The following is a 25793-nucleotide window of genomic DNA, read 5'->3' on the forward strand; positions in this document are numbered from 1 at the left end:
GTGTAATGTAACCTGAGGCTTAGCTCTAATTGGCTGAATTTAGTGCTTGATTTGCACTGTATATGTGAATAAATTCAAACACATCCCCTGTTTCCTGATGGTTCCAACATCTACAGATGTACTAGCCAAGATACACAAATAGTGTATAGTGAAGATATTCTGTCCCATACTTGACTGTCAGAGATAAAGGGTGACCATGTATAACTTGTCCACATTGCTGCTCACTACATAGGGTCTAGGCTTCACTCATGGTGGGCATATCCTCGAAGGGGTCTTCAAGGTCTAGGTTCCATGGGGATGGACAAATACACATGTTGCACCTAGGTGCCAAGGTAAGCACCCATGCAGGACTCTGTGCCCGAAGCAACATTATAGGCCATCCTTTTGGCATTGGTCTGAGTACAGTTCACAAGTGTTACCAAGATTGCACCAATCTGGATGCAGCACCTCTATTAGTATATTAGGAAACAGTGAAGAAGGCATGTCCTTAAAGGTTTGCCAGTGTCAAATCACCTAAAAACAGTAACAACCTACAACTCAGACTATCAAGTCCATGTCCTGTACTGTACGATTAAGAATTCTCCTCCTCCCATGCTTGTCTCCAGGACTTCTCTAGAGCCTCCCCCATCCTCTGGAACTCTCTACCCCCATCTATCCGACTATCGCCTACTCTGCCCACTTTTAGGCGATCTCTGAAAACCTATCCCTTCTTGGAAGCCTATCCAGCCTTCAGCTAATAACAGAATCTTCTATTCCTCCTATCAGTTCATCCCCCACAGTTATTACCTTTTGTTCCACCAGCCCCTCCCTCTTAGATTGTAAGCTCCAAGGAGCAGGGCCCTCCTAACCCTCTTGTATTGAACTGCATTGTTGCTGTATTGTCTCCCTTATATTGTAAAGCGCTGAGCAAACTGTTGGCGCTATACAAATCATGTATTATAAAAATAATAATAAAAGTAAGCTGTCCATACACGGTTAGTAGAAGGAAAACTTTAAAATCTTTAACAGAATATGCAGTTTTTTTAAAAATGATAACTAGCAGATTCTTTTCTGTGGAACTAAAATGATCTAAAAACATGCAACTCAGACACTAATACATTGTTATGTAAATTATACAGATTCATTTAAAACCATAGATATACCGCTAATAAATAGCATACTTACACACAAATATGTAGGACTGTTTACCTGCTTGTTGAACAAACAAAACAAAACAAAACAAAAAACTGTGTATGTATATATGTGTATGACCTACTTAACCCCTTCATGATCAAGGTCAAAACAAACCTTAATGCCCAAGCCCAATTTTGCAACTTGAATTATGTTAGTATAACTGTACATATCAACTAAACTACTTAGTGTATACAGGTGGACTATACCTTGTTTTTTTCCAGGACAAATTGGGCTTTTGGTGAGAAAAGTAAAGATTTTTCTGCCAGAACAGTCTTACCTGCAAGAAATTGTTTGCAGTTTAGTTCTGTTAAAAGAGGAATTTTGACTTGCATGTAAATTCCATATCTTGGAGTACAGTTCAAGACATAAGTGACATATTCGTACAAGGGGCGCCTGCTCTATAACCCAACCCTACTTCTTGAGTCCTCAGTTTTGTAGCAAGAAATGCAGAGTAACCAGGAAAATTTAGGGACGAAGGCCTGTGTCCATTACTCCAAGATATGAAATTTACTGGTAAGCCAAATTCCTCTTTTCCTAACCATACAGTACAGGACACAGTCAACCTATTCATACACATTGGGTTATAGGCCTTTATGTGATTAGACAATAGCAAGCTTTTGAGAACATGCCCCTGCCCTATAACTCAACCCCACTGAGTCCTCAGTATTGTGCTAGTGTCTGTAGGTGATGGACCTCTTTTCCTTCCTGGAGATCCCAAAGCAGTGAGTCAAAGTGTAGGCAACAACTAGGAACCTGTGACAACAGGCTAAACAACAGGGGGTGAAAAATTACCCAAGGTGCAGTGTGGTGCTGCAAGTACCTTAAGGTGAAAGCCTGCACATAGAAAAGGCAAAATGCGTGCCTGATATCTAGAAAGTACTTACAGAGTTGAGAGACAAAGGCTTGAGCCTAATAATCCAGGATATTCCAATGATTGTGATGAAGTGTGTATGTAATAGCACAGAAGGTGTCTGCATTGAGCATAAGCTCTATTGTGTAAACACCTCATCCACCAAGGCTGGTGGGTCTGGTAGCAAAGTGCCCTTCATGAGGGCTGAAGGGAAAACCAAACTTTATTTGTAAGAAGAGATATCTTTTAAAGGTGTGCTCTAATAGTCCTGACAAAAGTCAGAGAATGTGCAACCCCTGGCAAAAAGTATGGAATCACCACTCTTGGAAAATTTTAATTCAGTTGTTTAATCATGTAGAAAAAAACTAATCACAGACATTCCTCAAAACTATTTTCATTTAACATTCCACCATTCTGGCTTTAAGAAACACTTAAAAAAACAAATATGTTTTTCTTTCATGGACAAACCCCCCAATGAGTGTTTGTCCATGAGAGAAATAGGCAGTTAATCTGCTTCTGATCCAAACAATGGTTGGACAAGGTCAGTATGGTGGCATTGTCAAACTATATCATAGCTTGATGTCAAGGATCCAGATGTTGGTGACACATCTTGACCACGCGTAGCACCAGGGTATTGTTCCATCCATTGAGACCATATAGCATCAACATTTGCACGTAGAGTTTCTCAAACAAGTATGTTTTCTGTAGGAGATATATTTGTGATCCATTATCCAGTAAGAGAGAATTTGTGGGCGAGGTGAGGTCCATTTGAGACTGATCAACCTACAAGCTATGAATAAAGCTCTTGAAACAGTAAACACCATATTATGATCCACAGAAGAGGAATCAACATAACCTAAAAGGCACCTGAGGGGCTGCACTGAAAGGTTAGTATCTACTAAACCATTTAAAAAGGTACCAAAAACCTCAGCCTTACCGCTCTTCAATTTGAGACATCGCCAAAGGAGATGGATGAGGGATCTGGGTGAGAGACCTCACCTATCACAACAGGAGTGGTCTCTCACATAGATGGTGTGTAGAAATTTGAGGGTTCTATATACCCTGTGCAAGGAGAACACTTGGGTCAGCCTAAGAGAAGGAGAAAGAGAAACCTGGTGCAGGGCTAATAAAATATAATCCCAGATTTTGTTTGAGATTGTGCCTATGTCTTTCTCCCACCCTGATCTACATACTAGTGGGAAGCTGAGCAAAAAGCAGTCTAGTAGCAACAAATATGACACAGAAGTCAATCCTTTAATTGAGGAGGTCTGTGAGGATAGGAAGATTTGCTACCTAGACACACAGATCCTCTGTCTGATGAAGGAATGTTCTAACTATTTAGGAAGATTTTTTCCCCCTCCACTATCAACTGAAGTGGTAATCTGCATACAATAAGTAAAGGTAGGTGCTAGGCATAAATGTGACAATTCCACCACATTACAGTGAAAAAAAAATGTGGCAAGTGCACAGTCTAGCCATACACATTGGTGGACCACGGTTGAGGCCATAAGATTTGGTCACCTTACTTTCACAGGAATATGGTGTTTCGGGACTTTCTATCCACTATTTGGACTTAGATATAGATCTCTCTCTCTCTATATATATATTTAATGTGTATATGTGTATATGTGTATATGTATATTACACATTTTTTTCACTGTAATTAGGTGGAATTGTCACATTTATGAGTAGCGCCTACCTTCATTTATTTTATGCATTTAGTAAGTGTTCATTACAATTAAAGGGGCAGCTGCCTAGATTTTGAGTGTGTTGGGGTTTTTTTAGTACAGGGATGGCGCTTTTTAATTTTTAACAGAAGTGGTAATCTACCTAGACAAGGAGTTTCTTGTTTCAGGGGGATAGTTGTTAGTTAAAAAATCAGTCATGAGACTGGGCAAAGGAAATTAACTATGGAGAAAGTCTCCAAAGTAAGATTTTAAAGAAAATCTTACTATGGGATTTTTTTGTTGAAACTCAGTGGGTGAGAATGCACATTAGAGGAGGAACTTTCTTTTTGTAAGAAAGACCTGTATTAGGGAAGTATCTAAAGTTAGATTAAGATACTGGGGGCAAATCAAGAGCTGTAGAACAGATATATGAAGCTTACCACCTAGCCAAAAGACACGAGGCACCTGAACTGACCTTTGTACATTTTCTGCCAGGTCTGAAAGGAATGTTTCTTTCAGAGGAGTCTTATATAGATAGTCTGACCTGAATGTAGTGAGTGGAAGTTTTCAAAACATCCCTGATAAAGTTGTTTTTACACTAGAGACTGGTTTCAGTAGAATTACTTGAAACTTTGTTGGTATTGCTAAGGACATGTGGCTAACCAAGGGTTTCCATGGGAGTTGTCACCCCTACAACCAACCCCTCCTTTTTCTTCCTGTATGCTGTTTCATGGTTCACAGCTTTAATCCAACACAAAAAAAAGTAACAGAATCTTTCTGCTGGCTTTCTTGGTTTTATCTTTTCAGGTCCTCGCCCTCCCCAACTCACATCTTGTTCACTGATAAGATGGAACAGAAGACAGCTATTGCTAGAAAACAATCACTGCTTTGATCCTGGGCAGTTAAAAAAAAAAAATGCTTAGAAGTGAAATTTGAAAATGAACCAAGCAACCAATGGGGATGAAGCATTTTCCTTTATAGGTGCCAACAATTGTAGTCGTGTACAACAGTTTGAATCTTCAATTAAGATGACACCTTCCCTCCCTCCCTCTTTGTCACGGCTCTAACCTTACTAGGGTAATGTTGCTCCAAAGATGTGGGGTACCTGTTTATGGTGGTACCTGGTGGTTGGTACAGTTACTTGGTGTTTGAGTCCTGAAAGACTGAACAAGTGGTTCGGTTAAAGTTTTAATGGTGGTTTTGGTCGGTTGGTGTTTAATATTAAAAGGTATGGTACAACAAAGGTTAAAAGTTATCATATTTGTTTTAAAATTAAAATAAAGGGGCCAGGGCCATATATTTTCCACACTCCAATTTCATTGTTTTCTTTACTATCATGATCGATCAGAAGGTTATGGTGGGGTGGAATCAGGGTTGTTGTATACTCCCATGGTAGCAAATAACTTTCATGGGACAAGTGGTGGTATAGGTCTCTTTGGAATTTATGAGATGTCTCTTGCAGGTAGATTCAGCTGTCCAGACCATAAAGTACACCTAAAAGGCAAAACTTTTTTTTTAGTTTTGGACAGAGAAGAAATGGATTAGAATGCCAATTAGTTTTTTTTGTTGCTGTCTGTGCCCCCGTTAGGTAGATTTGCCTCTCTATTTTGTCCTGTTCACTTCAATGATAATAGTAAACAAAAATCCCACATTTTGGGTTGTCCCCAGAAAAGTAATAGAAGGGAAATCTTCCAATGGGGATACTAATTCTGGTGACCCCAATGTATTCCCTTAATTTCCTCTCACTTCCTGTTTTGGTTATAGGACATTAAATAAAGGTAATTTGAGTTCCCAATGGGACAGAGATGCATGAAAAAAAAAAAAAACAACAACAACTGACAGGCGTTATGTTATAACCTTCCCTTAGTCTATCCAAACATGAAAAGACTAAAAGACTAAACATCTTCAATGGGTACAGTTAATTGTTTGCTTAGGACAGACTGCAGAGTCAGTCATAGGAATAGATCAATTCTTGGTAAACTCTCTCAGCTGGATAGAGTCCTGCAAAGATACAGTCAAGGCCAAAAATATTGAACCCCTGCATTTCTATCAGATAATGTACCACTTCGCCAGAAAATTGTTGCAATTACAAATGTTTACACTTTATCATGTTTATTCCTTTTGTTTGTATTGGTATGACACATAAAAGTGGAGAAACAAAAAGCCAAGTCTAACACATTCCACGCAAAACTCCGAAAATGGACTGGACAAAATTATTGCCACATTCTCAAAATTGTATGAAATAATTACATTACACGTTTGTGATGCCCTTGTAATTAAACTCACCTGTATCAATTAACAGGTGCTGACAATATAGAAATCACACCAGCAACTAGTTAAAATGGAGAAAAATTGACTCATCTTTTCTGTTGTGTGCCAAATGGAGCATGGAGAAGAGAAAGAGCAGCAAAGAATTGTCTGAGGATTTGAAAACAAAAATTGTGGAAAAGCATAGACAATCTCAAGGTTCTCAAGTCCATCTCCAGAGATCTTAATGTTCCTGTGTCCACTATATCCAACACTGTCAAGAAGTTTACAGCTCATGGCACTGTAGCTAATCTCCCTGGATGTGGGCAAAAGAGAAAAATTGATCAAAGATTGCAACAAAAGATTGTTCGAATGGCAAAAGAACCTCGATCAACTTCCAGACAAATTCAAGCTGACCTTCGGGCAGAGGTTACAACTGTGTCAGCTAGCACTATACATCACCTGAGGAAGCCAAAATACTTTTGGAAGAATGTGCTTTGGACAGACGAAACAAAATTACAACTTTTTGGTAAAGCCCATCATTCTACTATTTTCAGAAAAAGAAATGAGGCCTTTAAAGAAAAGAATACAGTCCCTACAGTCAAACATGGTGGAGGGTCACTGATGTTTTATGGTTGCTTTGCTGCTTTAGGCACTGGATGTCTGGACCGTGTGCATGGCATTATGAAATCTGAAGATTACCAAGAAATTCGGGGATGCAATGTAGGGTCAAGTGTCAGAAAGTTGGGTCTCTGTCAGAGCGCACGAGATCAGAGGTCATAGTAATTTTTTTTTTCTTCGAAGGGGTGTGCTACCAGATATTAAAGTGAGGGTGCCTATAATTTTGTCCAGTCCATTTTTGGGGTTTTGCATGGAAAATGTCAGATTTGGCTTTTTGTTTCTCCTTGTGTCATATCAATACAAACATAAGAAACATGAAAATGACTAAACATTTGTAATTGCAACTATTCTCTTGGCGAAGTGGTGCATTATCTGACAGAAACGTAGGGGTGCCAATATTTTGGCCATGACTGTATATGAGCAACTAAAAACCCTTTCAGGGGTTTCCCAATAGTCACAGAAAGACCAATCTATCAAGTCATGAACAGGGAATAATTTGCAAGGCTTATTAGACCTCTTTCTGCCCAAAGGGGCGTGGCGATACAGAGGACAATGTGGGAGAAATACATCTTCTGCAGCTTCATCTAACACTGCCTCTATATCCTCTTCATTCTCCTAGTCATCTAACAGTGGCATATCAGGGTCTGACTCTGATTGAGAAACGGGAGTAGGAGAAGAGATGGGGCGTTTTCGTGCTCTGGACAAATATGGCTGCATTAAAGCCATAATCGGTCTTCGAATTCATAACATATATGAACATATATTCATAACTGGAATCGAATCCTGTAGCCAGTTTCAAGACTGGTTTGTGCTCAGGTGCAAAGCATGCATAGTCACTCTGAGGCTTAAGCCTAGTACACACGATCAGAAAAATCAGACAAAAAATATCACTTTTGAAGCAAGTATGTGATAATCCGATTGTTAGTCCACCGCTTTCGTCCAAAATTATTCGAAGGGACAAATACAAAATGTTTGTTTTTTGTACCATACCAGATTGCACAACTTTCATTTGATCAATACAGTAATTGCCTGAAAAAAAAATAAATAAATAAAAAATAAAATGGGAAGAGCAAGATCACGCAGAAACGATACAATATATTACACCACTTCTGAAGTTGTATTCTGTTGTAGAAGAATTTTCGTAACTTTAGTAACCTCACATTTTCGGTATAAGACTAGCATGTGAAAAAAAAAACCCTCCAAAAAAACTGGACCATCATTCGTCCAATATTCTCATCGGGTATACCAAGATTTAGTGCTGAGCGAGGCTTCAGCAGACCAAATGAGGTTTGCCTGCTGTTTAGAGTTGGCTCCTTTCGTATGGTCTCCACCACAGCTGCAAGTGAGGGTTTTCCCATATGGGGTACTGACAAATAGACTATGGGAAATAAGATAAGCACGTCCGGAAGAAGTATCCTGTAAGCCAGGAGTAGACCACTTTGCAACAAATCCTCGTGGTGAAAGGGTGGGAGGAAGCACCTGAGTACCTTATATAGGGCTCTAGGCAGAAATGGTAATAAAGATGTGACCAGTGCTGTGGTGAAACACCTGGGCTTCCACCTGAGACTGAACTCTGAGTTTATGAATGTTGGAGCCAAGTTTGAAGAGTTTACACCATAAAGGGAATACATTCCTAACATAGCACCGTTCTACATATAACGGTCAAACATACAGAATGACCTGGTCTTACCTGCTTATAACAGACTGTGTATAAACCCCAGGCTTTGCCTATCACAGTGGGAATACTCCTAAAGGGGTCTGCAGGGATTCTGTCAGGGCTCCCGGGTATGACCAGAGGTGTGTGACTGACGCAGGGAAACGCAGACTTCAGATATGTTATAAACAATGTAATTATTAACACTAACCATACAAACATAAACGCAGTGCAATACTAAAACATAACACAGTGCAAACAAACCAACCAACCACCCACAGATAACAGTACATACAATGCAAGCGTCGTCAGGCAGGCCGGGTCAATATCAGTCGGGCAGGTAGGTACAGGGGGAGCAAGCGGAGAATGGTCGGGGTCACAAGCCAGGTTCAGCAGGTAGCGGGCAGCGTGGTACAGAGGGTCAGGCAGAGGAGAATGGTCAGACAAGCCAGGGATCAGAGCAGAGTCAGCAGAGAATCAGACAGGAACAGAGAGCAGGAACAGGATACAGGGCCCAAGAGAAACACAACACCAAGGCAGAGTCTGCAGGTCTGAATGTCCCTTACATACACCAGTATAATTAGTTCCAGGTGTTTGACTGGTTGCAAGGTTGAGTCTCTGATTGCTGGGAGCACCCGCTGGCCAGCCCTGGTACTGCAGCTCATAAGGCAGCTGAGTCCCACTATTGCTGGCCAGTCCATTCCTGACAGATTCCATTGTGCTGCACCATAGCCCTGGACCTGTATAGCACCCTGTGGCTAACTCAATGCATTGCATAAAGTGCCAAGGTGAGCGCCTCGCAAAGGATCCCGTGCCCAAAGCAAAATTACAGGCCACTCCCACAGCATCAGATGCGGGTACAGTTCCCAAGATTGTGCAGATCTGGATACACTGCTTCTGTAGGCAGTGAGGTTGATTTAAGAATCTGTAGAAAAACAATATTAAAAAGTACTGAAGCTGGTTTCTCTGAGAAGAAAAAGATGTCCATCACCTACAGACACTAGCACAAAACCGAGGACTCACAGAGTGGAGTTGGATTATAGGAAAGACAAGTGTTCTCAAAAGCTTGCCAGTGTCCAATCACCTGAAGGTACAGTTGTGTTAAAATAATAGCAGTGTGTTTAGAAAAGTGAGTAAAGTTCAAAATCCTTATAATAGCTTTTATTTACATACACTCAAATGCATTAGGAACACTGCAGAGCCTATTCCAAGTCAAAACATGAAAAATATTTCAAATGTGTTATTACTTTACAGAAAGTGACGAAAAAGGAATATTAGGCTTTTAGGCCTGCATTTTTCTTTACATACTCAAATATTTACTGTATAAACTGAAAATGGTTAAAGATTTAGCTTTCCTGTGAATCACAGAACTAATATATATAGTTGTATAACCACTGTTTCGGAGAACTGCTTTACATCTGTGTTGCATGGAGTCTTCTGGCACCTGTGAAGAGGTATTCCAGCCCAGGATGATTACACTACATTCCACAATTCCTCTGCATTTCTTGGTTTTACCTCAGAAACAGCATTTTTTATGTCACCCCACAAGTTTTCTATTTCATTAAGGTCCAGGGATTGGGCTGACCACTCCATAGCAATTATCTTGTTGGTCTGGAACCAAGATGTTGCTCGCTACTGGGGTGTTTGGGGTCATTGTCTTTCAAAGACACTTCCTCTTCAGCATGAGGCAATATGACCTCTTCAAGTATTCTGATGTATTCAAACTGATCCATGATCCCTGGTATGCGATAAAAAGGCCCAACACCGTAGTATGAGAAACATCCCCATATCATGATGCTTGTGCCACCATGCTTCACTGTCTTCACAGTGTACTGTGGCTTGAATTTAGTGTTTGGGGGTTGTCTGACAAACTGCAGCCCTAGACCTAAAAAGAACAATCTTGCTTTCATCAATCCACAAAATGTTGTGCCATTTCTCTTCAGGCCAGTCAATGTGTTCTTTGGCAAATTACAACCTCTTCAGCGTGTCATTTTTTCAACAATGGGGGGGGGGCTTCTTGCTGTTAGCTTGGCTTCACGTAGGCATCTTCTAATATTCACAGGTAACTTTAGACCTTCTTTGATCACCCTTTTTGCCATTTTGGCTATTCTTCGATCCATTCAAATGGTAGTTTTCTGTTTTCTTACAAGTCTTTCTGGTTTTTGTTGCCATTTTAAAGCATTTGAGATCATTGTAGCTGAGCAGCCTATCAGTTTCTGCAATTCTTTACATGTTTTCCCCTCTCCAATCAACTCTTTAAACAAAGTAAGTTGTTCTTCTGAATAATGTCTGGAACGACCCATTTTATTCAGATTTTCTGAGAGAAATGCACTATACACAGCATGTAAAACATTTGCTGCTTTTGTCCTTAACCACAAGCCTACAGGGCACTTATACCCCCTTCCTGTCCAGGCCAATTTCAAGATTTCAGCGCTGTTGCACTTTCAATGACAATTGCGTAGTCATGCAACACTGTACCCATATGAAATTTTTATAATTTTTTTGTGACAGAGCTTTATTTTGGTGGTATTTTATTAACTCTGGGTTTTTTATTTTTTCTTAAACAAACCAAAAACCACTGAAAATTGTAAAAAAAAAAAAGTTTTTTTCTTAGTTTTTGTTATAAAATTTTGTAAATAAGTGATTTTTCTCCTTCACTGATGTGCACTAATGAGGTTGCACTGATGGGCACTGATAGGGTGCACTGATGGGCACTGATGAGGAGGCACTGGTAGGTGCACTGATGGTCATTGACAGGCATCACTCATGGGCACTGAAAGGCAGCACTGATATATGGCACTGACAGGCGGCACTGACTGGCACTGATAGTCGGCACTGACTGGCAGCACTGATTGGCACTGATGGGTGACACTGAAAGGCAGCTCAGATGGGCACCGATATGTGGCATTGATGGGCACTGGCACGTGGCACTGATGAGAACTGACAGCTGACACTGACTGGTGGCACTGCTGGGGCTCCGCTGATCATCAGGGCACACTGATCATCAGTGCTCTGATGATCAGTGTACATGTCCCCTCTCCGGAATGCCGATTACCGGCTCTCCTCTCCTCTCGAGCTGTCAGCGTTACAGCTCGAAAGGAGAGAAATGCCGATAACCGGCATTTCCCTGTTTACATGTGATCAGCTGTGATTGGACACAGCTGATCACATGACCGAGCCGACATCTTCCGCTCTTTCCATGGATTGGTGATCCGCTGTGTCCGAGGGACACAGCGCACCACCGATCGCTGCGTGCTCCGGGAGCCGCACATGCGCGATTAGAATGGGAGGACATCATATGACGTCCTCACAGAACGAGAGAACCACCTTGCATCCGTCATATTACTATATGGCAGGCGGGAGGTGGTTAAATAAGGGCCACCTATTTGACAACACTACACCTACTAGTAAATTATTTGCCATGTGGAAATATCATTTAGACCAAAAACAGGGATTGATCTGGTTAGTGATGTTTGACTACTATTATTTTGAACACAACTGTACAAGCCTTTAACCCTCAGTGTATGTAAAAGTACTTTTTTTCAATACCTACCAGAAGTTCTACTTTAACCTTACAAATAAAAGGCTCACCTTAGAGTTACTCCATTTTCCCTCGTCGAATAGATCCCCAAGGATGAAAACTATATCAGGCTGCATTAGCCAAAGTGCACTTTGATAAGCTCTTTCCATTTGCCATTCCCTAAATCAACGAACAAGACATACATTACATGAATTTATGCCTACAAAATAGACTAGTATATTTTCTCAGAATACAGAAAAAAAATATAGAAAATTTAGCAAAGGTACATTTTATTACAGTAGCTTTCAACTAGAGTCCCAGAATTAAGGAGTGCAGTCTGCCAGCTCTCTCTAGGTTAAAGCAGAACTTTACCCATAACAGTTTGATTATTGTTCTTTAACAAAAGAACATACATTCCACATTAATAATTATGCTATCAAAATTAAGAGTGTACTGTAGATTGCCTTCAGCATAGCTCCAGTTTCTTCTTGCTGGAGACTGAATATCACTGTTATAAACAACAATTTTTACTGAAAAAAGTTGATTCGTTCAGTGTTTACTATTGTGATTAGCTGTGATTGGCCACAATTAATCATATGGTACAGATGAGCTGTGATTGGCCCTGTCTATCATGTGATCACTGTGACCAAACACAGAAATCAACACAATGATAGGCATGAATGGATGCTAGCCATAGTGTACAATTGTCATGTGATCGGCTGTGATTTGTCACAGCGATCACATTGCTACTGGCAGCAGGCTGGTACACTGATCTGTCACCCGCTATGTTCGTGACGGATTGCATCGCAGAACAGTGAATGTTCCACCCGGCCTATAGTAAAATAAGGAAGGTGTTAAGGCAACTCTAACTTTTGTGTGCAGAGATAGGAAGAACAGCACAGGGCCTATGCAGTGTAGCAAAGCAGCATATTTGCCACCACTACCCTCTCCCTGTCACTGGTTGTTAAAACAGAGCACCAACCAAAATGGGAAACTCTGCTTGTCTTCCTCCACCCACCCCCTTTGCTGCCACATTTGACACCTTTTGGGGGGGGGGGGAAGAGGGGGTAGCGGGTACCTACTACCATGCCGAACTGACTCGGAAGTTCGCCCACCCTCCTTCCCCCGCAGCCTACAGGGACACTTCACAGGTCCAAGAAGACTGCGGTCCATTCACAAAGCGCAGCACACTTCACGTGTGTGCATTAGGAGACTGCAGTGAAGCCTTGAGTTTCCCTTAGTCAAGATGGTGGTGCCAGCACCCAATAGCCGCCTGAAGAATCCGCTCGGGTGAGGACACCGCTGGATGCCTGGACAGGTAAGTGCCCTAATATTAAAATCAGCAGCTACAGTACTGTACCGTACAACAGCTAGATTCTGTACGCAATAGCAGGTTTACGATGGGAAATTAGTGTCTGTAAACCCCCCCAGGCTCCTACACCCCAGGTACATAGTCGATTGTTGTACGACTTGGGTACAAACAGCATGTAATAATATTAAGCTATTATAGCCGCTAGCAGTAATCACTATGTTCTCCCGGAGGGGACGACTTCGCCTGCTGGGAGAACACTGGCTGTGTTGATGGGGGATTCAAGCGATTTTCCTTCCTGCAACCCGTGGTTTCAGAAAAGAAAATTGCATCATGTATGGCCTGCCTTAGACACTCTATGAATTCTCCTAATTGGTTGTCCCTTTTGGCATCTATGAGGATTTCACCAACCCTGTACAGGGTAAGGAGAGTAGAGGTACTTGAAGCCAGCCATTTGGAGATGCAGAACTCCACATTTTAATGGAAACAGTATTTGATCTATGAAAGACTAAGTGCAGGAACACATTACATCTGCTACAGGAATTGGTGCTACCGACCTTACAACAAAAGTTTAGCGAAACCCCATAAAAGCACTGTAACCAGAGTAATACTACTTTCGAAAGGTGACCAGGATTTTTTTTTTTTATACTCACTATGGTCACCTATAAAACAGTAATAATTACGGTTATAAGGCAACCATTTAATCTGAAATGGTTGCTTATAACAGTATCATTCATTCAGTGTACACTATTGTGATTAGCTGTGATTGGCTACAGTTAATCACATGGTACAGATGGGCTGTGAATGGCCTAGTCTGTACCATGTGATCACTGTGCCAAATCACAGAGATTAACACAATAGTACATGAGCCAAATCACATGGTACCAGCAGCAGCCCGGTAATACTGATCTGTCATCTGCTGTGTCCACTGGACATAGCAGGTGACAGATCGTGCCACAGCACAGCCCATGGGGTGTGATCCTGGGAAAACATCATATGATGTCCACCCAGGATAACAGTACTCTCACCCGGCCTACTATAATAGGACGGCCGAGAGGTAGCACTGCTATCGGTTAAGCAGTTAAAGCAGAACTGTGTTTTTACATATGTGTGTTCATATATCTCTCAAGGGATTCTTTTTCCCTAGGTGCATTATTTTACATTAGAAAATATTGAACTGCAATTTCCACTTTTTTGACCAAACTTCCAGCAATGCCAAATCATGTTCCATGTTTCAAACGCTTCCAAGGATATCAACCCTTTTGCACACCTTTGTGTCATCAGCAAAAATTCCTTACTGGCTGAGATACAGCAGCGGGAGCCATTTTGTCTTTCCTTCCAAAATATGTATATTCCCCCAGATTTCTAATCCAGATACTACTTACTCTTCTCTACTAGAAGCTTGGCCAAAACTGTGTATGGGTATTGAAGAAACAGAGGTTTACTAGAAGAGTCAACTCTATTTCTCTCCTCCAGTCAGCAAGTGCCATTTTTTTAATTAAATCTTTTATAGGTTTTAACATTATAAAACAAACAGTTATTTCAGTTATTAAACTCACACATTTTCCAAATCACAATTTTTACAAAACTCCCTCCCCATATCCCCCCCCCCCCCCCCATTCACTCAGATCCTCAGTTAACCTCTATCGTCTGTCCTCCCCCTCCTACCTCACTTAGTGAAAGTATCTAATAACTTTCAGTATTTCCCCTTTCCATCTTCTACATTATTATTATTAGTACAGGTACTTATATAGCGCTGTCAAATTACTCAGCGCTTTACATATGTATTGTACATTCACATCAGTCCCTAATCCTCAAGGGGCGTACAATCTACAGTCCCTAACTCACATTCATACATACACATACTAGGGCCAATTTAGACAGGATCTAATTAACCTACCAGCATGTCTTTGGAGTGTGGGAGGAAACTGGAGTACCCGGAGGAAACCCACGCAGGCACAGGGAGAACATGCAAACTCCAGGCAGGAGGTGCCGTGGCTGGGAATGCGAACCAACGACCCTAGTGCTGCCAGGCGGAAGTGTTAATCATTTAGCCACTGTGCTGCCCATTCCTACTTGTTCTATGTATATCTTAGTTGTTTATAGCTTATCCATTTTTCCCAGGTTTTCCTAAATTTTCCAACTTTATCCTCACCAATATGGCACAGTTCCTCCATCCTATACATATACTCCACTCTAATTACACAATCTTTTATTTTAGGAATTTCCTGTCTCTGCCAGGATCTAGGTATTAATCCCTTTGCGGCATTTATTAAATGAATTATCATGTTCTTATATTGTTTCACTGTAAAATCTAAGTTATGAAATACACAGGCCCAAGGGTTGTTTGGTATTTTAATTCCTGTTATCTCCTGAACTTTATGTATTATTTCTTGCCTGAACTCCTGTATTTTAGGACACTCCCACCATATATATATATGCCATCGTTCCTTCCCTCCTGCAACCCCTCCAACATAAAGGTGAACTCTGAGCTCATTGTTTATGTACCATAGTAGGTGTACGGTACTATCTGACTAAACATTTATAGTCAATTTCCACTACTCTCAAGTCTACAGCACCTTGTGCAAATTTCAATATTTTCCTTTTCTTTTGTTCTTCCAATTTTAATCCAAGATCTTTTTCCCCACTTTCCCAAGAACATTGGAGAAACACATCAGGCCGTATTAATAAGAATTTTATAAATACAGGAAGTTACATGTTTATGTATTGTTTCCTGACTAAATAAACGTTCCAATGGGAGTATGTTCTCCATCACCCTAAGTGGCTGTGGGAGGGCTACCACAAAGTGTCTCAATTGGTGATTTCTCCATTCATTTAAACTTACAAAATAATCATTTCTTATTTATTAAATCTAAAAAAGAACATTATTCTCCTTTTTCCGTGATATCTTTCAAATGAGCATTTTTATTTTTAATCCATTTACCTAAAATATTTTCTTTCACTGGAGGAAAAAAAGCAGTTCCCTCCAGTGGTATTAACAGTGAATTGTACTCCCAGCCCATTTGGTTGTAAAATCTATCCCACTCTCTTATAACATTCCGTGTTAAAGTGCTCATATTTTCCGAAAGCTTCCGAAACGTTTGTGGAATCCATCTTATCCAATTGTGACCCGCTTAGTATATTTTCCATTTTAACACAAATTTTCATTAGATTGGGTAGTGTTATTCTAGGATTCACAATATAAAACAACATTACGTCTTCGTAAGCCGTTACTTTTTGCTCTCTTCATTTCCTATCAAGATTCCCTTTAGACTTATGCTCTTTTGAACAGTCGCTAAGAGAGATAACAAAAGCAGTGGAGAAAGTGGACATCCCTGTCTTGTTCCATTATACATTTTAAAGCATTTTGACTGTGCACCATTAACCCTCACCACTGCTGAAGGGAAAGTATACAACTTTTTTATCCACTGAATCATCCAAGGCCAATTCCCAAAGCTTCAAGTGTGTTCATAATGAATCCCCAATCTACCCTGTCAAAGGCTTTTTCAGCATCAATTGACATTATCAACGCCTAATCAGTCTCCCTCTTACTCTTTTGCAAAAGGTGCAATGATCTTAATCCGTTATCTCTGCCCTCCCATCCTGGCACAAATCCCACCTTGTCTATATGAATCTAATCTGGCATCAATTCCTTCATCCTGCTTGCTAGAACCTTAGCATGCAATTTTGTGTCTATATTTAAGAGTGATATGGACCTATAGCTGGTGCATTGGGATGGATCTTTCCATTCTTTTGGTGTATTTGTAATATACCCCTGTAATGACTCTTCCCTCATTTTCATCTCCCTTCCCAATGCACTCATATACACACACATTTTGGGCACAAGTTGCTCTTGAAATTTCCTATATCTCAACATGAAGCCATTTGGTCCCGGGCTCTTTCCTACAGCTGTGCCCATCAATACCCCATTGCTTTCCTCCTGCGAGATTGGTCTTTCCAATTCCAGTAACCTCTCCTCCTCCAGCCTAGGAAGTCCGGCCTCTTTTACATATAACTACCTTTTTTGCTCCTTCAGATTCTTTCGAATTATTAGTTTTCAAATCATATAGCTTACTATAATATTTTTGGAACACTTTAGCAATATCAGTGGTTAAACAGGCCATTTCTCATCTTTGATTTTTTCTATAGAATTCCTTAATTTCTTTTCTCTTACCTTTCTTATTAAGTATTTTCCTGGTCTATTTCCCCACTGATATCTTTCCTTTGCCACCCCGTTAAATACTCTTCTAGTTTCTTGTTCCATTATATCCTTTAGTTCCTTTCTTTTCAAAATTATTTTCTGTTGTATTTCCGCATCTATGTTCTTTTTATGTGCTTGTTCTAGATCATATAATTCCATATAATTCCTTAAGTAACAGTTTAATTTTTTTCTCAGTTTTTCTTTTATTTGGCCCCGATATCAAAATGCCCCTAATATATGCCTTATGTGCCTCCCATACTGTAGCAATAGACATCCCTTCAGTTTCGTTGAGGGTAAAATATTGCTCTATTTCCTTCTTTAATCTCATCTCTGTCTCCAAATCCTGTATTAATGTTTCATTAAGTTTCCATGTATTACTTCTGATCCTCTCTCTTCACCACCTTAAACTCATTGTAACAGGTGCATGATCTGATAGTGAGATTACTTCAATATTAACCTTTACCAAAGAATCCAAAAATCTACATTCTATCATTATATGGTCCAGCCTTGAATATGTCCCATGTGCTGGAGAGAAGAAGGTGTAGTCCTTATCCCTTGGATGTTTAATTTGCCATGTGTCCATCAATTGACATTGATAGAACATTTTTGTAACCAATTTAAGACTACCACCTACCTCCCTCTGCGCCGATGTTGATGCATCCATCCATGGATCCATACAGAAATTAAAATCACCTGCCACAATCAGCTGTCCTCTCTTGAAAACCATAAGATTTTTCAAGACACCCTCCAGATATACCATCGGATTCTTATTAGGGCAGTAGATATTTGCTAATGTACATTCTACTCCTTGTAATTTCCCTCTCAGGAACAAAAATCAACCCCCTATATTGAACACTATCTTCCACCACAAAGTCAACATTCTTTGCTATCCCAATTGCTACCCCCTTTGCACGTTTAATGGGTGAATCCGCATATAACTCAATATTTGTATGATTATGAATCCTCCTGCGCTTCTATGGACAATCCCCCCTCCTAGTAAGTAAGCTGCTGACACTCAAACCAATAACCTAATCAGTGTAAAAATCTATATAAATTAGTGTAGCGCTTAAAAAATAACATAATTAATAGACTATAAAAATAATAAATGTGACCAGTGCTGTAATCTTCACAGTGCTCTTATGCCACTAATAGCACTTAAACATAAACCAAAACCATCAATATCAGAATATAATATGATAATAAATGTGACAAGTGCTGTAATCTTCTCAGTGCTAAAATACTACTGAGTAAGAAATGAGACCATAAAACATTAAAAATTAGTGATAGTGTCACTCCAAACAATAAATAAATCAATAAATAACAGGTGATGGTGCCACTTCAACTTCATTCAATGTCCAGTATTCATATTGACATTCATCTATTCGAAGTGTTCTTGATAACCATGCATAGTGTGTATAGATAGTGCCACACGTGAACCAACACACTCCTTATCCACTTTGGCTGCAATGCCTGCTCACCTCCTTCCTGCGACCCCAAGGGGCCCACAAGCCTTTAGGATCACCCTGGATCCTCAAGATTCCTGGTATTGGCACCTTCCTGATATTCCTCCTATCAGGTCTCCTCCACTCCTTCACTGCTATGCCTCACAGGCTCCTCACCACCGATTGTCTGCAAGCTCTCTCTCACAAAGACAGTGAGTGAAAAAACAAATCCTCCATTGTGTAGTATTTCCAATCAGTAGGGTTTATTCTTAAATAGCAACAACAGGTGACTTACATTCGGTTGTACAGTCTCAGTGCGTTCCTCTCAAGGTAAACTACAACCTCTGATAGTGACTTCCTGATAACCAGGAAAATGGCGTCCCACACCGGAAGTGCGACACTCCGGATACCGGAAGTAGCGTCTACGTATTGCCTACGCGTTACGTCACGTACCTCGTGACTTCTTCTCTTCTCTGAGAAGAAGTCACGAGGTACGTGACGTAACGCGTAGGCAATACGTAGACGCTACTTCCGGTATCCGGAGTGTCGCACTTCCGGTGTGGGACGCCATTTTCCTGGTTATCAGGAAGTCACTATCAGAGGTTGTAGTTTACCTTGAGAGGAACGCACTGAGACTGTACAACCGAATGTAAGTCACCTGTTGTTGCTATTTAAGAATAAACCCTACTGATTGGAAATACTACACAATGGAGGATTTGTTTTTTCACTCACTGTCTTTGTGAGAGAGAGCTTGCAGACAATCGGTGGTGAGGAGCCTGTGAGGCATAGCAGTGAAGGAGTGGAGGAGACCTGATAGGAGGAATATCAGGAAGGTGCCAATACCAGGAATCTTGAGGATCCAGGGTGATCCTAAAGGCTTGTGGGCCCCTTGGGGTCGCAGGAAGGAGGTGAGCAGGCATTGCAGCCAAAGTGGATAAGGAGTGTGTTGGTTCACGTGTGGCACTATCTATACACACTATGCATGGTTATCAAGAACACTTCGAATAGATGAATGTCAATATGAATACTGGACATTGAATGAAGTTGAAGTGGCACCATCACCTGTTATTTATTGATTTATTTATTGTTTGGAGTGACACTATCACTAATTTTTAATGTTTTATGGTCTCATTTCTTACTCAGTAGTATTTTAGCACTGAGAAGATTACAGCACTTGTCACATTTATTATCAATATTTGTATCCTGAGATAAATGTGTCCCCTTTAAGAATATCACATCGATAAAATATTGGTGAATATCCCTCAGGATCTTATACCTTTTAGTCCTGGTTTTCAATCCTTTTACATTAAATGTCATAAACTTACACATATTCATTCCTACTCCATGTCTATTCTCCATCTATGTGGGGACTCAGAGGGAAACAGATTTACAAATTTTAAGACTAAGTGAAAAACTCTCTCTGGGTGACTTTTACTTTCCTTCCCCCTCCCTCACCCCTCCTCCCCAGTCCCCTCCCCCTTCCCACTTCTCCTTGGCACATATTTAGCCCTGGAATCAGTTGTGGCTATTTTCCACCTTCGATTATTCCTTGGGGTATGACTCAGAGCACCTGGGCCAGTTTCCCTTAGATTCCCACTAGACTGTGAAAAAAAAGCAGCTTCCCAATGCCCATATTATAAATCCCTCTTCTTTTCCTTCTCTCCTCTCCCTGCCTCCCCGCTGCATCCAACCTTAAAAGCCTGTATAGGAAAAGAACAAAAAAAAAAAATTCTCCTTTTCTTTCCTATTTCTCCCCCTCCCCCTATGTACACTACACTAGGACTTCTCAGTCCCATTCTCTATTTGGGGACCCGTTGCCACCTATTTTTCCTTAGTTCAACACTTTCCCTGGTCCCTTCGAACCATCCTGGAATGTCAACTGCAAGTCCAGTCTTTTACAAAAGGGCTTTCAAAACTCTCCTCGTAGCTAAAGTCTCTGATGCTATGTCCGCAAAAATCTGCAGGCTTACTCATCCACTCATACTTTACTTCTGGGACTCCGCGTATCATCTCCCAGATATTGGCTTTATCTTCATAGTGATGAAAATGCACAATTACATCTCTAGGAACCTCTGACACAATTCCCTGTGGTCAATTAATACTATGGACTGTCAACTTTCAGTTGTTCTCTCATTGGCCTACCCATTATAGGGCTGAATATTTTCCTTATTTCTTCTATTAAAGTCTGCCCCAGATGTTACATCTGTTAGACCACAGAACCTCAAGTTGTTACTTGTATCCCTATTCTCTTGATCTTCTAATCTATATTCCAGCTTTCTTTGTTCTTTGCAAAAGTCTTCCATCTGCGTTTCTAACTTCATAATTACTTGTGCTTGTATTTCTATTTTTCCTTCTGACTCTTCTAGTCGAGATACCTGCCCCAAGTCATTATGTAACACGGCCATTTCATTCTTGAGATATTTATCTAATTTTGCGAACATCTCGGCCATTTCCATTTTCGTGGGTATTTATTGACTTGAACTTTGTTCTTCTACGTATATATTTCTAGAGTTCATTCCACTTTCCATTTTATTTAATTTGTTACTCTGGTCCATATTAGATGCTCCTAGTGAAATTCTGCTTTGGTCTTCATTTTTATTTCCTAGTTCATGACTCCCTCTTCCTCCCTGTTTTTCCATGGTATGATCTTCCAGACTTTTTTCTTGTGGGGGCAGATATTTCCTTATTGTGCTCACTTGTGGAGTTTCTGACCCTCCTCCTTTTACAGATCTATTTTTCATATTGTTACAATACTTTAAGCAGATTTCAGATCTCGTCCCTTTGGTTCTATAACACAAGTCTCATTATTTATAAATTGATCAGAGAGTCCAGCACGGTGCTCACTTCTGTTTCCCAAACAGGAAAAACGTTTTCAATAAAACATAGGTTAATTTCTGACATCATTTATCCTCTCGTGCCTTTTCTTCTATTTCCCCTGGGTGACTCACTTTTTCTTTGTTCCTCTCCTCTTCTTGTTATCAAAGGACCCCATTACAGCATCTTCTAATGCCTTAACACCCCCTTCTCCAGTACCTATAAGCCAAGTGGGTACAATCAGAGGAAGAAAGGAAGGATTTACTGCTACTTGCTTGCGGAAACTCAGTCCCACTATCTTTAACCCATCTAAATGGGTCTCAGTTCCTTCTTTTCCAAACTAATGTCCCGTGTACAGAGTGGGTGTTTGACTCACCAGGGGTCTCTGGTCCTCGGTAGTTTAGCCGGGAAGGGGGGGGTCACCCTCCGTGGAAAACCGCCAAACCTACGGGCGTCCAGTATCCCTTCTCTCTGTGGCTTCAGTAAGCTCTCAGCACACTCCTCTGACAGCACTGGTGCAGCTTCCTGCTCACTCCACTGCCCCACACAGGGCTCCCCTCCAGGAGACACACACAATGCTGCAGTGGCTCCCAGGCAATCATCTCCCGTTCCTTGGGCGTATCCACCTCTCCAGCGTTCACAGCTTCAGCCTCCTCACCCGCCACACAGAACTTTAAGCCGGCCAACGGAGAGAGAGAGAGAGACTGAGACTATCTCCTCTCCCCAGGCCGCCAGACACCGCCCGAGAAGGCACGGCCGAAGGTACAGCAGCAGGGAGACAGGCAAGAGGGGGATTTCTCCTATCCCTCCTTCACAGGCATTGGGAGCTCCTGCTCCTAGCGTCCGATCACCGCTATGTTCCAGCCCCTCCCCCCAGCAAGTTCCATTTGTTACGTTCACAGCACTGTGCAATTCAATAAAACCTAATTGAAATTCATGGATGCCCTTTCCTCTACCAGTCTGAATTTTTATGCACTGGCAATTCCCAGAGGGTAGCACAAACGCAAGCTGCGGCACTATTCAAAAATGAAGTATATGAATTAACACTTAAGTAGAATAATTATGGATCTTTTATATCTGCACATACTTAAAGTGGAGGTTCAGTCTGAAAAAAAAAAAAATCAAAAAATCAAAAAAAGTCAGCAGCTACAAATCCTATAACTTACTTTTAATAAAACAGGCACTTACCTGTCCCAGGATCCAGCTCCGTCCTCACTTGGGCTAGTTCTTTACTAGCAGTATCACAGCTGAGTGCGCATGTGTATCAAAACTAGGTACCCACTCACCACCCCTCCATAACTACATGCCAAGCTAGGCAGAGGAGGATTTCTTAAAGCAGAACTTCTCCTTTTGGGTGGAGCTCCGCTATAAGTGTGATTTAATTCAAAATCTATCATATTCACATTAGCCCCCACAATCAAACAGCTATCACTGGTGTTCGAATATTCAGCATGATCATTTAATGTCATTTAGTCTACCTTTGCCTTGGATGCTCTTACCTTCTTAGTTTGTCAAACCAATGACCCCGTATTTCACCCAGAAGATGAGTGTCCGATAAAAACATTGCCTTCAGAGGTGTTGAGCTGTGTGTGCTAGGAGCATTCTTCAGGTCTGGCCAGGCACACTGAATTATAACAAAATAGTAAACCAAAAACTCACAAAAAAAAATTACTAGAAAGATGAATGTCAGAAATTTCAGCAGGAGAACACTTCTGTTAAGAAGGGAATTCTTCTCTGTACCAAACCCACTTTTCAACATGGCCATGTGTACAATGTTCGGATAGTTCAGCGATCACTGCAACATCCATTCGCAGGACTCTGCCTTTCCAAAGGCTGGATCAAAATGGCTACATCTTTCCTGCAACAAGAAACAGAACACAGTTCAAATATACATATTTTTTTTTTTCATAAAACAGAACGTGTACTTAGTTTTACATATATTTTCTATAAAATATTCAACTTTGCAAATGAAACGTGCAAAAGTTTCATGCCAACTAAAAACAAACAAAAGAAATTACCGTGTGCATACAGTTGCAAGAAAAAGTATGTGAACCCCTTGGGATTATGTGGAGTTTTGCATGAATTGGGCATAAAATGTGCTCTGAACGTCATCTAAGTCACAACAATAGAAGAACACAGTCTGCTGAACATAATACTACACAAACATTAGATGTTGCCATGGTTTAATTGCACATAACATGTAAACATTCACAGTGCAGGGAGGAAAAAGTATGTGAGACCCTAGCTTAATGACTTCTCCCAGAGCTAATTGGAGCCAGGAGTGAGCCAACCTTGACTCCAATCAGTGTGATGATATTGGATGTGTTGCTGACAGCTGTCCTGCCCTTAAAAAACACACACCTGTTTTGGGTTTACTGGTTTCAAGAAGCACTGTCTGATGTGAACCATGCCTCGCAGAAAAGAGCTCTTCGGAGACCTACGATCAAGAATTGTTGACTTGCATGAAGCTGGAAAGGGTTACATAAGTATCTCCAAAATCCTTGATGTTCATGTGTCCACGGTAAGACAGACTGTCTACAAATGGAGAAAGTTTAGGAATGTTGCTACTCTCCCTAGGCGTGGTTGTCCTGTAAAAATGACTGCAAGAGCACAGCGCAGAATGCTGCATGAGGTAAAGAAGAATCCCAGAGTGTCAGCTAAAGACCTACAGAAATCTCTGGCACATGCTAACATTTTTGTTGACACATCTACAATAAGGAAAACATTAAACAAGAATGGAGTACATGGGAGGACACCACGGAGGAAGCCATTGCTGTCCAAAAAGAATATTGCAGCACGTTTGAAGTTTGCAAAAGAGCACCTGGATGTTCCACAGCACTACTGGCAAAATATACTGTGGACAGATGAAACCAAGATTGAGTTGTTTGGGAAGAACACACAACACTGTGTGGAGAAAAAAAGGCACAGCGCACCAACATCAAAACCTCATCCCCACTGTAAAACATGGCGGAGGGAGCATCATGGTTTGGGGCTGCTTTGCTGCCTCAGGGCCTGGACGGATTGTTGTCATTGATGGGAAAATGAATTCCAGAGTTTATCAAGACATTTTGCAGGAAAACGTACGACCATCTGTCCGCCAACTGAAGCTCCGCAGAGGATGGGTGATGCAACATGACAATGACCCAAAGCATACAAGTAATTCAACAAAACAATGGCTGCAACAGCACAGAATACGCCTTCTGGAGTGGCCCAGTCAGAGTCCTGACCTCAACCCGATTGAAATGCTGTGGCATGACCTTGAGAGAGCGATTCACACCAGACATCCCAAGAATATTGCTACACTGAAACAGTTTTGTGAAGAGGAGTGGTCCAAAATTACTCCTGATCATTGTGCAGGTCTGATCTGCAACTACAGGAAACGTTTGGTTGAGGTTATTGCTGCCAAAGAAGGGTCAACCAGTTATTAAGTCCAAAGGTTCACATACTTTTTCCTCCCTGCACTGTGAATGTTTACATGTTATGTGCAATTAAACCATGGCAACTTCTAATGTTTGTGTAGTATTATGTTCAGCAGACTGTGTTCTTCTATTGTTGTGACTTAGATGACGTTCAGAGCACATTTTATGCCCAATTCATGCAAAACTCCACGTAATCCCAAGGGGTTCACATACTTTTTCTTGCAACTGTAGATAGTAATTTCACTGCTCTGCTGAATGTCTGCAGATGAGAGCCAATAATCACAGCTCTGCATTACTACTGAAGAAGAATATCCTACACTTGTTCAAGTGCACGAAGCCACTGCACAGAATGAACACCTTGATACAAAGTACTTTTTCCCACATATTTATGTTGAAAAAAAAATGTTTGCAATGTATCTAAAATTTAGGAAGCTGTTGTAAGGGTTTCATTACTTTTTTTTTTAATTCACGTTTTTTATCTCAGATTCACTGTTGTACATAACATTTTAGGGACATTACAATTAACTTGTGCTTTGTCCATTCAGGGCATAGCAACACATTTGCTGTAATCACCCCAAAACAGCACATGCTTAGGTTTGTTCCCTAGTAACTCCATTCTGCTCTAGAACAGAAGGAAATAACATGTACATCTGGGTATGTAGGTGCATGTGAAAGTACTGGGCCAATCAAGATTGTCACTCGGGGATTCCATAGCCCTGTGTAGGATACAAATCTGGACATTAATAGCTTACACCAGGCTCTCTCTTTGCCCTAGAACAGTCAATTCACAAAGCATTTTTAACCTTCATTTAGCTCGTTATTTCAATGATATTGCATGTTATGTAGTTGCTGTGTAAAGGTAAATGAACAACAATA

The 25793-nt window shown here is 40.9% G+C and overlaps 1 protein-coding gene across 4 annotated transcripts in view; it reads right to left on the minus strand.

The window, feature by feature from the left end:
* MPPE1 (metallophosphoesterase 1) overlaps nucleotides 1-25793 on the minus strand; it is a 120192-nt gene that overhangs the window by 77238 nt on the left and 17161 nt on the right. For 3 of the 4 annotated variants that reach the window (XM_089671026.1, XM_089671024.1, XM_089671025.1), the window contains exons 2-3: nucleotides 22998-23356; nucleotides 11804-11912 (exon numbers count right to left, since the gene is read on the minus strand). In XM_089671026.1, the coding sequence (XP_089527152.1) occupies nucleotides 11804-11912; nucleotides 22998-23263 (375 nt within the window). In that variant the 5' untranslated portion in view covers nucleotides 23264-23356. The remainder of the gene's footprint in view (nucleotides 1-11803; nucleotides 11913-22997; nucleotides 23357-25793) is intronic. The other variant, XM_089671027.1, reaches the window with a different exon arrangement.

This window comes from Staurois parvus, unplaced genomic scaffold, assembly GCF_062004578.1.
Source record: "Staurois parvus isolate SC_StPar_1 unplaced genomic scaffold, SC_StPar_1.0 ptg000097l, whole genome shotgun sequence".
Taxonomy (NCBI): domain Eukaryota; kingdom Metazoa; phylum Chordata; class Amphibia; order Anura; family Ranidae; genus Staurois; species Staurois parvus.